Raw genomic sequence first — 13004 nt, 5'->3', positions numbered from 1 at the left:
CATAGTAAAAATAATGTGTGGGCATGCGCAGTGATGTGTGGGCATACTGCGCAATGCCAAATTTCTTATTTATGGAGATATTTCTTTGAAATTTTAACCACAGGCGCTTCTAGTAAAGGTAAACATTTCGCACATAGTAAAAATTATGTGGGCATGCGCAGTGACTGCGCAATGCCAACTTTCTTATTTATGGAAATATTGCTTTGAAATTTTAACCTCAGACGCTTCTAGTAAAGGCAAACATTTCGCGCATAGTAAAAATAATGTGTGGGCATGCGCAGTGATGTGTGGGCATACTGCGCAATGCCAAATTTTTTATTTATGGAGATATTTCTTTGAAATTTTAACCACAGACGCTTCTAGTAAAGGTAAACATTTCGCACATGGTAAAAATTATGTGTGGGCATGCGCAGTGACTGCGCAATGCCAACTTTCTTATTTATGGAGATATTTCTTTGAAACTTTATTTTACTTATTTAACTCCTCTCTTTCTCTGGACGTGGACGTGCTTCAATATGCAGATTCGACATTTTGTGTGCTTTCGATGGCAACGCATCGTTTCAATACTTTGTGTTACGCGGCAATACCCACGAGTGGGTTTTGGAACATTTTTTTTTCTGTGTGCCGTATACATCGTTGTACTGGAAAGAAAAAATGTTACTCAATACAGTATGTACTTTTTTATTGGTCATATAAAATAATAAAGTTGATGATGATTTCTCCGAAACGAAACGTTGTATTGAAAATCTCTGAACGGTATCTTGTAAAGCTCAAAAAGTTGCATTGAGAAAGTGTTTTTTTATTTTTTTGCTGCCTCTACTCTGCTTAAATGTTAGAAAATCCGTAACTTTTTTAACCTTGCATAAATAAAAAATACGGTGTGGTGTGTGGAGTGACAATTAGGAAAAATTGTCTCAAAACAATTGAATATCTTGATATCGGTGAAGCCAGTTTTTAATTAATTTAAGTTTAGACCTACTTCTTTCACACGAAGACATAGACACGCATACTGTTACAAAAATGGAAGACCGACCATGACTCGTTTTTTAAAAACAACACGTACAATCGTTAGCGCTGCTTGTGTTCAAAGATTACGATTCCAACGTTTCACCTTCCCAAGAAAAACAAAAAAAACTAAAATATTTTGTGAACTTGGCCCTACCCATGACTCGTTTATAAAGAAACGCACATGCGATCGTTAGTGCTACGTTAGTGCTGTTTTGTGCTCAAATACCACAATTCCAACGTTTTTCGTTTCCAAGAAGAAATACTAAAATATTGTGCTGTTTGGTGCTCGAATATTGCAAGTCTAACGTTTTATATTTTCAAAAAAATCGAAAAAACCAGCGTGTTGCTATTATACTTTATGAACAATAGTTTATAGTTTTATACGTACGTACGTAATCCATGGCAGTCAATTATTGCTACATATTGCGTCATGATAAATTTAATTGTAAAACTGGATCTTACGTCAAAATGAACGGTACAAAATATTAGAAAATATTGAATGACTTTATCTATCGATCTTGCTTGAGAAAATATTGGGAATATGGTCAGACTAATCCAATTTTAACCATACTTAATACATAAGTGTAAGACATGCATTCCTAGATATTGTAATCCATCGAACCGCGATTTTATACGCATCCAGGTATCGATGTCAACGCAAATAAAACTTGGTGTGTAGTTTGAACATTAAAAATAGGGCGCACTTCAGTTTAAAAAGTAGGTATCGAATACAAAGGGGTCGTTTATATCTAGGCAAAAAAATTGATCTTTAAGTTAGAAGTTCCTAATATACTTGGGCATGAGACATTTATGAATGCGGCTCATTTCATGGAACCAAGCTTGATATAAAAGTTTCTCATTTTGATAGGACAATCCCAAATAAAACATATGAGACATAAGAGCAGCAACCTTTTTTGTTAAATGAGCACTATCTCGGATTTTTACATTAAAGAGAGTTTGTTTTTCTCTTTTCAACCGATGTAACCTAATCAACCAAGAATACTAATAAAATGAATTATTTTGTACCTTTTATTGAAGAAAGAGCATTAAACCTTGTTTATCAAAATAATAAAGACGTATTTCTTAGTCGATCAGACCTTTTATCGTTAAAAGACACTTCTTACCTCGATAAAATATGCTATTTTTGGGCCCAATTAACAAAAAAGCTTTTGTAAGTGAAGGTGAATTTTTAGACGGATAAAATCGTTTTTTTAGTTTACTAGTATTCTTTGTTCAGTCGTTGTTACATTGTTGACAAGAGAATAAAAACAACTATAATTTTTAGATATGTAAAATCCAATGCCTATTTCAAAAATTTGCTGTGGCTAGCACAGATACCACATGCGCATGAGCGATTCTGCTCTTTTGCGTCTAAGAATATGTGTATCAAATTTGGTTCCAATCGGTTCAGCCGTTTAGCCGAAAATGAGAGTACAGACCGACCGACAGACACCATCGAGATTTTGTTTGATTCGGATTCCTCGTACTTCAAGTTTATTATTTCCGTAAAAAAAAGACAGATAGATCGACATCATCAAGATTTTGTTTGATTCGGATTCCTGGTGCTACAAAAAGTGTATTTCCGTAAAAAAAAGGGGCGGGGCATTTTTACTCAAAATGCAATATCTCCCTTACTAACGTGGGGGTGGTAAAAAGAAAGAAAAATATGTCAGAGCCGCCATTTTGAATTTGATTTAGACATCGATTTTGAGTTAGTCTTACCAAAACGAGAAAACATGTATTTTTTTTGAATTTTTATAATAAGATATTTAATTATTTAGAAATCGGCATTTTTCAGTTCAACTTTTAATTGGGAACGGACTTTCAAATTTTCTAGCGGAAATTATAATCAGCCCACAACACTGCAGAACCCATAATCACGGCCTTTAAGAAGAACAAGATTAGCCATACAATAATACACTTATACGGAATTTGGCCCCTTAATTTCAGGAAGCAAAAAAAAAAGTTTTTGAAGTGGTTTTAGCATCGTAGGCACACGACTGCATTTGTCTGCGTCCACAGAGCGACCGATTGCGCATATTTACGCCCCGAATACCTTCATTTGTCTATTCTATTTTTTTCAGTTATTCCAAATACAAAATTCCATACTGTCCGAGTTTTCAAATTTGACGTTTTTTTCTAGTGATCGTTTGCGCTTGATTTGCGCAGGGTTGTCCCCCGAATACCTTTGTATGCGTCACCGCCGTTTTCCAGTTATTCCGAATGCATAATTATAATACCATACTGGTTCCCCCGATAATAAAATAAAAAATAAAATGCTGGCCGTTTTATTTTTACACATTTTGTAAATAACGGAAAACGGTGAGGGTGCAAACGAAGGTATTCGGGGCGTAAACATCCGCAAAGGGTCACTAGAAAAAAACGTCAAATTTGAAAACTTGAGGGGCAGTATGGAATTTGTATTCGGAATAACTGAAACACGGCGGGGGCGCAAACGAAGGCATTCGGGGTATGAACATGCGTAATCGCAAATATTTTTTTTTTTAATTGGGAGGCAGTTATGGAGTTGACTTCGAATGGGTGCAGTCCATTTTAAAAACGAATTTTTGTGCTTCCTAAAATTGGGGGACCAAATTCACACAGGCCAATCCTACCCCGCTTGAGACACCCCGTAGGTTCTGCAAGTACTGTTTTAGGTTGAAAAATTTTGTTAATTGCCATTTACTCTGACAACGGCCACAATTAATGCACTTGAATTTTGGAAACCGAAAGGTCAACTAAAATACAGTTATAGGAAGTGTATCCAGGTTACGAAGATGATGTGTCTTACCGTCGATTCATTGTGTATTTGATCGGTAGAGGGAATGTGTGCGGAAATGACTTGCGGAGGTTATAGAAAAAAATGTTTATGTCTTGGAGGGCAAAAAACCTTTATCGCGCTTCATTTCTGAAAATGGAAAACGAATTGTGGGTCCTATATTTTTTATTATACCGATAATGTGAAACGCCATCGTGCCATGTTGCAAACTGCATTACGACAAACCACAAGATTTCTACATAACGGCTGGAGATACAAAGAGATTCATTCCATAATAGGATAGAAAAAAATTGCTCTTCGAAATCACCTGACTTCATTTAGATTTATAACTGATTCCGACGATACTTTGAACACTTGCTATAACTTGAAACTGCAACCACCGGTTATGCAACATTTGTAAAAACAAATAAACGCTAAAATTGGATATGCTTAATCGGATGCTTCTGAGGCTCTTGATTTAGTTGTCTAGCGGCAAACTCAAGAAAATGGACGCATCAATAACCGTCAGATTGATGCTAAAATTTTCGTTGCACCTATAATTAACTCGGTTGGTGTCGAACGAAATATTAAAATGTCACCAATGGTCACTTTTATTAAACCTCAAACTTTAGAAGAGTTCCGCTCACCGTTCACTTAAAAAATTATTAATTATCCGCTCGATCAAGTCTATTAGTCATAATTTTACCGATTAGACCACGCCATTTAAAAAACCTGATCTTGACTTTCTCGCATTCTCACTAAATTATAAGATATCAAAGACGACACATTCCAATAATTAATAAATTGAATTAATAGAACACAATACGCACCCAGTACAATGCAAGCGTCTTACAATCACCACTCACACCTTTTAAAAATAGAAGAGCAAATTTCAGCTTTTTGAAGATGGAAAAGTAAGTCAAGTCAAGTGTAGTTCACGCCACATAATTTTTATTAATTTACGTGAAATTAATGCGTTTATGCATACAGTACGCAGATGCGATTTCAGATCTTCCTTACCCAAATCTTTTTTATCTGGACGTGAGGATCCGTCATTTTTTGAAACTGAACAGCGCTTCCACTGAAATCACGACACTTCTGGTGAGATCTACTACATTAACTCAATAATTAGCGGAAACCTTGACAAAATTAAGTGTATAAGCATCTCGGCCAAAGCACCTTGTCCGCGCAAATAAAGAGAGAGTGTCATTAGTCCGTTACGAGAAGATGCCTTTATGATTTTTTAATTTATGGAGGCACTTTCGCTAAATCCACTTATCATTCCATAAATATATTAAAACTCCATTGAAAATTAATTGCGTATTACGCGCGTATAACCTGATAATTAGTTTTTATTTTGGAAAGGAGGCCAGTCGGTGTATGTGTAATCGTTTTTCGTTCAATCACTTCTATCGGTCTTTACCTACGTTTTGGTACGAATTTATTGCTGTCTTAATAAAAAAACACACATTCCAAGTAGGCCATGTTACTTCCATTACTTGTGGCGTAACTTACGGAAAACGCTAAAAATATTGCTAATGTTTTTCTTTATTTTGAGACAAAGAAAAATAGCGGAATGTGGTGTGCGTTTGTAACACATTACGTGTTTTAGAGTACCAGTTTCGTGATGGTAATAAGACTGAGTGGACTTCTTTTGTATCCAGTCATTATCCGTAGATATTCCAAGTTCCAAACCTGCTTTACCAGTACCACTACCGAAACTGAATAATTTTTTTACAAATAATCAATTAAAATATCGACTTAGGTACATCATAACAAACGCTACGTACTAGCTACGTGCCGTTTGTAGTGAAAGTTTGCTATTTCTTTTCCGCGTTCAGTAATTGTCAGTAACTATTTTTGTCATCAAAACCTATCGCCGAACAGGTTTTGGAATTACACTACTTGCAAATTAAAGTAAATCTGGATAAGCAATTACATCGCCCAGATTCAGAGGGTTTTTGAAAATGATACGAATGCGAAGTGCCGCACTTTCCACAATCACCACAGGAAAACTTTTTCAGTTACGATTCGAATCTTACATGGAATTTATTTATATCGTTTAAAATGTAACTTTACCGTTTGCATCTTAAATAAAGCAGACGATGTATTGCCTGCATTTTTTGGTAGTAGTTATTGATTTGAAGATGTAATTCAGGTAACGTATCGATTTTGATCTGACAACAAACAGAAGAAATGGCCATAAATATAGCATTCGCAGTAACCACCACCTATCACACCAAACCGTTACCAACAAAGTTATCATTTCCAAAGATAATACTGCTGTTCGACAATCAATCAACACAATAATGTTCCATTTGTATAATTTGCATCAAGTTTAAACCATGAACAGTCAGTGTCACTGCCCAAAATTAAAAAGGAATCGGAATAACCAGCAATAGTTTTGAACAGACCGCACAGTCGATTTGAATAGGCGAAGTGTTCGCTTTTGAATCAGTCCCTGCCCAACAAATGCTATTTTGCGAACATCACTATGTAGAACTAAACCGTGGACGATTTATGGTCCTTCTGAGACACCTCCTGGTCTTTACTAATGCAATTTTAAACAAGCCAAAATAAAAATTTCTGAAAGCTGAAGCTGATCCAGGAATGCGTTACTTATATAATTGAGAATTTAATAGGCACTAAACGCGGCATAATAAAATTCTCATGACATTTTATTAATCAAACGACATTTTCTGGTGTGGTCGTGCAAGTTACATCTTACGCAACCTATAATTTCAAAACGCAAAAGCAATACATAAACAAACGTTCTAGCTACTTAACTGCTCACTAATTGACGGCATTACCTACTTGTAAAATAACGTTTCATAACTACTATACTAAGACATCGAATGCTCTAGGCTTGCACATTTGTGCATGTGTCGAATATTTTGCAATAGATTGCCAAGCTTTAAATTTATGTACCTACTATTCACATGCGAGATAAATTACATGCGAAAATTTATTTACAAAATAATAAGTTTCGTATTTCGTGGCGAATAAAGGAAATTACGTTGTATAAGGTGATTAGAAAATAAATTCAATTAAAGCTTTCAATTTATTGTTATGTAAAGAATGCGCGAAGGTGTGAAACTTTTCTTCGTACTTGTAACTACATCAGACGTAACATAAAAAATATTCCCCAAATATTTTCTTTTGTATCGTTATGACGGGGTAATTATACATTTTCGTGAGGAAACTAATCAATCACAAAATGAAGGTTGTCCATCATTATGTAGTGTTTAACACCTATAATTTCCTTGCCAGAAATAGTATTCTCTTCCATCACTAAATTACACAATATTAAAGTTCTTAGAAACTGAAGGATTTTAAATACGTAGGTACCTGCATATAACTGCTGGCGGTATAATAAATCCTGGCGATTTCAGCGTTCGAAAAATCTCAAAATACCTTTGGAAAATCTCCCGCACTTACGAACGATGAATCGACTATTATTGCCTCACCTCCAGTAAACAAAAAGAAGACGATCTACCATTAAAGTCAAAAATTTGGAGAAAATTCAACAAGAGACTAAGCGGAAATCCGAAAAGGCGGAGGAATAAGTACCCAAGAAAGACGCTAGAAATCGCTACAAAGAAAACTATACATCCAACATAGAGCGTAGGTAACAGGAGGTAGAAGGAACGAAAAAGGTGCAAGAAAATACAGCCCCAATGAATGCTTTAATAAAGGCTTCTTACAGAGATATCTGACTTAACGGAAGAAAATGGGCAAACTCGGAAAAAATCCAGTTACGTTTTTGTCCAGTGTTACAAAAATTTGATGTGAGTAAACATTATATAACCATAATCAGAGCAACATCTCTAATGGAAAGCAACAGTGACCTTTTTTGTTAAAAAATCACACATTTTCATTCATTTAGAGTGATTCGAGATAGATGAAGAAGACTAATGAAAGATGGCGGACGCGGTCGGACGCCCGCCTGATATCCTATGCTTTAAATGTAATTTAAAAATTGCCAATGAAGATTTTGTGCACTGTTTTGGTGTGTGTAATAAATATTTTCACGGTGATTGTGCCGAAGTCAACAAAGGTACGATAAATTTTCTTAATAGCATGCCTTGCTTAAAATACGTGTGTAGAGAATGCACCGAACGACCATATCATAGCTTAATACAACAATTGCAGTCAACTTTGATAAATTCCATACAAAATGAGCTTTCTGCTTGTGCGGGGAATGCTGTTCAAGAAGCTCTTGAAGATTTTAATAAAGAAGTTGTTTTGCCATTAAAATATGAATTAAACGTAATCAAAAATCACAATTTAACTTTGTCTAAACAATTACAATCCCTCAGTATAGAAAAGCCTGTGGCTGTACCTAAAGAGAAATCTACTCCATCGTACTCCAATATAGTAAAACATAACGATAACAAGTCGCGAATTAATTCACGTTCGGTTACGAAAAACACCAATTCGCAAAATAAGACGGAAAATCCAAGATCGCAAAGTTCAATTGAAATAGCACAATCAAAAATGATAAACGATATTGTATATATTAATAGTGACCTTCTATCAACCAATGCTAGTGATGTGAAAACTTTCAAACCTGAGGTAGCCTTGAAGGCTACTGAAACCCCAGATAACGACGCTGGAGAGTGGCAAAAGCCGAAAAGTAGGCGAAACAGAAGGCCTACGTTAACTACTGGAACGTCTGACAGCGATTCTACCATTAAGGGTGTCGCTAAAACAATAACTTATTATGTGTCACGATTACATCCCGACACAACTATACCACAAATTTCGGAACATATGAAGAATAAGAGCATCACTCCTACCGTAATTCAGCAAATGCCTTCTAAATATCCTGAGTCTTACTCCTCATTTAAAATCTCTATCCAGCCAGAAGATAATGAGCTATTCCTTTCACCAACCACATGGCCAAAGGGTACTTGTGTTAATCATTTTTTATGGCGTCTTCAAAAACTCATGCCAAAAAGAGATTAGAAGTATTTCACATTAACATCCAAAGTATAACAAACAAATTAGATCTACTAGAAGCTTTTATTTGTGATCAAAATTTTACCATCATATGCTTAAGTGAACACTGGATATTGAATCGGGAGGTACTAAGTACTTTACGAATTGGTAAGTGGGAAGTTTCATCAGCCTACTGCCGATCCCAATCTACTCACGGCGGTGTCTTAATATTGACTCCAAACCATAGTGATGATATTAAACAATTGACATATGTTAATGAGATGTCTATTGAATCGCATTGTGAGGTCTGCGCAATTTTATCTCGTGAGCTTAAAACTGTGGTTGTTGCGGTTTACCGTTCGCCTGCGGGTAACTTTGAGATCTTCATGAACAATATGGAACTCCTGTTGCTTAAATTAAATGTTTTTACTAATATTATCGTAACCGGCGATTTTAATGTTTTGTTTAATACTAACGATACCCGAGCGTTTCATTTAACTAGTATGCTGAGTTCGTTTGGGTTTATCCAAACAATACGGGAACCAACTAGGCGAAACAACTGCCTTGATAATATATTCATCAACTTCAGTTTAAACGACTTTTCTACTAATGTGATAAACTGCAGTTTATCAGACCATTTTGGTCAATTGATTTCATTAGGTTCGCAAAACAATGGCAATGTTAACACCAAGAGCGTCCTTCATCGTCCACTTACTGCATCAGGTCGCATAAAACTGTTTAACTCCCTTAGCGAGAAGGATTGGAGTCCTATATGGAATAGTGATATGGATGCAAATTTAAAATTTAACGCCTTCTTCGAGGAATTTCAACGTGATTTTGCAGAATCCTTTCCAATAACAAAATTGAAGCGATCTACCAGCCGAAATTGTGTGAACTGGTTCAACAAAACTTTAAAAATGCTGAGGCAATCTTACCAGTTAATATCTCAATTGTATAATAAATACAAAACCAATGAACTTTTAATTTTAAAAGGAAAAACAAGGTCTTCTTATAGATGTGCTATTAAGGATGCAAAGATAGCTGCAACAACGTTGCGATAAGAACATCGAGTAACCCTACCAAAACAATGTGGAGCATCGTTAATGCACACAGAGGATCAAATAGGACTACCTTACATCCACACCATCTTACACCAGACGAGTTCAACAGACATTTCATTAATACTTCTAACTCAACTACAGGCTTTACTCCTACTCCTACTTATCGATCGGATGACACCAATATCAACGACGTTGACACTTCCAAACAACTTAAGCTTGATCATCATCTAACATCGCTACCAGAAGTTTTGGACGTAATCAGATCATTAAAAAACGGTCATAGCAAAGATCTTTATGGGACGACCGTCAATCTCATCAAAAGCAACTCAAGTTTATATGCCAACTTATTAGTGAAGCTAATTAACAGTACCCTTCGTGACGGTATATTTCCTGCCCGATATCAATTCTGCCAGCTTTTTCGAAATTATACGAGAAAATTATCTACAGTCGTATATCTAAGTACCTGGAAGATAACAATCTACTGTACAATAAGCAGTTTGGATTTCGACCTGGAAGGTGTACAGCCGATGCCATTCTGTCTTTCGTTCAATACACCCTGGAGTGTTTTGAGCAGGGCCAGTATTGTAGGGCAATATTCATTGACTTAACTCGTGCGTTTGATTGCATCTCACACGACATTCTCATTAATAAACTAGTGCATATATACAATTTTGATAAAAAAAGTGCTTGCTTAATAAAATCGTATATTACCAATCGATTTCAAACTGTGCGCGTTAATAACGAATTCAGTGAAATACTGCCAGTGAATAAGGGCGTTCCGCAGGGAAGCATACTGGGGCCGTTATTGTTTCTCCTTTACATCAACGACCTACCAACCAGCATCCCTCATGAGTGCGTATGTTTATTGTATGCCGATGATACCACCTTGTTACAAAAAGATGGAGACCCAAACGACTTAATTGCAACCTCGGAACTCAACCTTGAATCTACAGCTGAATGGTGTACCAACAATGGCCTGGACATTAACGCTTTAAAAACCGAGAAGATGATTTTAACCCTAAGGCGCCTTCGTTACGACAACCCAGAATACGTAAAATTTCTTGGAGTACGCTTAGATCCTAAGTTAGACTTTAACAGCCACGTTGACTATGTCACCTCTAAACTTAATACAAACATTTTTGTTTTACGTAGGTTACACGATCAAGTATCACTCGATACATTGAAAAATGCTTACTTTGCTCTCTGCCACAGCCTCCTCTCTTATTCTATTATAGCATGGGGTAACAATCCATGTTGGAAACGCTTATTCAGGGTACAGCGCCGAGCAGTGCGTGTACTAATGAATTTAGGCTATAAAAGCGAGTGTCGTGACGCCTTTAAATGTGCGAAAATGCCATGTATATTTATATTAACTTGTCTTTGTCATGTTAAATTAAATATTGACAACTATACCTACAATTCAGACGTCCACGATTATTGCACGAGAAGGAGAGCAGCAATAAGAATTCCATTTTACCGGTTGAGCAAAACGAAAGATAGCTCTATAGCTATGTCTCAAAAATTTTATAACCATCTCCCGGATACCATAAAGGCTTTACCTTACGCAACCTACAAAACACATATCAAACGATTTCTTATTAATAACCCTTTTTATTCATATGCGGAATTTTTTAGTTATGAATTTTGAATTTAATTATTTTGTATTTCGTTTTTATTGACGTTTGTAAGCAATGTTTCTGTTGCAAAGCATAATAATAATAAAAATAAAAAATAAAAAAAAAATAAAAATATTCGACGTAAAGTGTGCTCCAACTAAAGTTGCTCAGTTAATTGATAAGTAAAGCATTAAACATTAATACATCCTCAATAAAAAATTCCGAAAAAAGCTAAAATGCTTATTGATTATCCCTTCAAACAATAGTATTATTTGTAACCATAAAATGAATGTTACAAACTAAAATTTATATTCGCTAATTATAAATTTCCAAAGTTAGTTGAAGAAGAAAATCTAAAAATGTTTCCTCTGCAAACAAATAAGCAGGTGAGCACGCTGTTATTAAGGAGAAATATAATCTTTACAATTGGGTTAATTTTCAGTGAAAGTGAACACTGCTTATAACCTGATCTCGGACTAATTTATTTGATTGAATTTATTAATTAATTCCATTACAAATAAGAAGTACATACAGATTTTATTAGATATTTCTATTTAGTTGTCGATAATTGGAAACGAAGCAAGGTCATATGAACTGAGCACTTGCACCGTGCAATTCACACCTTGTCCTTTGTATGAAGTGACTTTTAATACACAGTGTGGGCCTTTGAAAACAACGGTTATATTTTTTTTTATTAAAGAGAGATATCAACAAAATAAAAACATCGTTTCTTTAAAAACCGAGGGAATCCAAATGACTTATTTTTTAAACTACCCCCGCCACACAACCCATACGGATGTAAAATTTTATTTTATGAGCAGTGAAGAGCATGTTTAATAAGCTTTCCAGAGAGGTATCACAAGCTTTAAGATTTTAAGTCAGTATGGGTAGTGATTGTTACGAGACTGGAATACCTAACATTTCAAGAAACTAACAAATCAGATGAATTCTTCTATTCATCGGAAGAATCTTCTTAATAATTTTATCGGAAGAATTTAAAGAAAAGGAAGAATTCAAAGAAACTGAAGAATCCAAAAAATCTGATGGGTCAAATGGTTCTTAAGAATTGCAGGCAAAAACATAAGAAAATCAAAAAAAACTTAAGAAAAAAAGTAGAGGAGGAGAAGGATCTGAGTCTTATGGATTATAACCCTTTTTAAACAGCATTATTAGAGAGGTTTGTTGTATTATTACATTATAAACATACTTCACCCAAGGGGCAAACCACTGAGCCATTATATACTTACCAGAATTCCAAAAGTATAAAAGAATTCCAGAATTCAAAAAAATACCATCAGACCTCCAAAACTGCAAAATAATTCCATTCAAATTCAAAAATTCCATTTACTTCCAAAAAGATCTCCAATGAGAATTTTAAGTTGATATTAATGTCGTGTATGGTTATGCTTGTAAAAAGGATTGATATTTATTTGTGTGCCTACATTATGATTTAGTTTTTCACGTAACATTTAAGGAAACGCCAAAAGAAAAGCGAGGAAAATTACTTTCATTTATTTAATTTTTTATTTTATTTATTTATTGTCTCTTTTGTTCTAGGCCCTCAACAGGCTTACGCCAAATTACAGAATGATCCGCATAATGCTTTTAGAGGTTCCCCTG

The 13004-nt window shown here is 35.1% G+C and overlaps 2 protein-coding genes across 2 annotated transcripts in view; one reads left to right on the top strand and one right to left on the bottom strand.

Annotated features, from left to right (window-relative positions):
- LOC116169223 (D-beta-hydroxybutyrate dehydrogenase, mitochondrial-like) overlaps positions 1-4854 on the bottom strand; it is a 15976-nt gene extending 11122 nt beyond the window's left edge. Inside the window, exon 1 of the mRNA XM_031485252.1 lies at positions 4787-4854. Within this exon, the coding sequence (XP_031341112.1) occupies positions 4787-4822 (36 nt within the window). The 5' untranslated portion in view covers positions 4823-4854. The remainder of the gene's footprint in view (positions 1-4786) is intronic.
- A 2833-nt stretch (positions 4855-7687) lies between these two features.
- On the top strand, positions 7688-11069 carry LOC116169079. The gene is made up of 5 exons (XM_031485106.1): positions 7688-8675; positions 9368-9538; positions 9910-10149; positions 10533-10933; positions 11004-11069. Exons 1-5 carry the CDS (start codon positions 7688-7690, stop codon positions 11067-11069), a joined length of 1866 nt encoding a protein of 621 aa, XP_031340966.1.
- Positions 11070-13004: the final 1935 nt, after the last annotated feature.

The sequence above is a fragment of the Photinus pyralis genome, unplaced genomic scaffold (genome assembly GCF_008802855.1).
Source record: "Photinus pyralis isolate 1611_PpyrPB1 unplaced genomic scaffold, Ppyr1.3 Ppyr1.4_LG4, whole genome shotgun sequence".
NCBI lineage: Eukaryota > Metazoa > Arthropoda > Insecta > Coleoptera > Lampyridae > Photinus > Photinus pyralis.
Note: the sequence above shows the minus strand (reverse complement) of the source record. Positions and strands in the feature narration are given on the sequence as shown.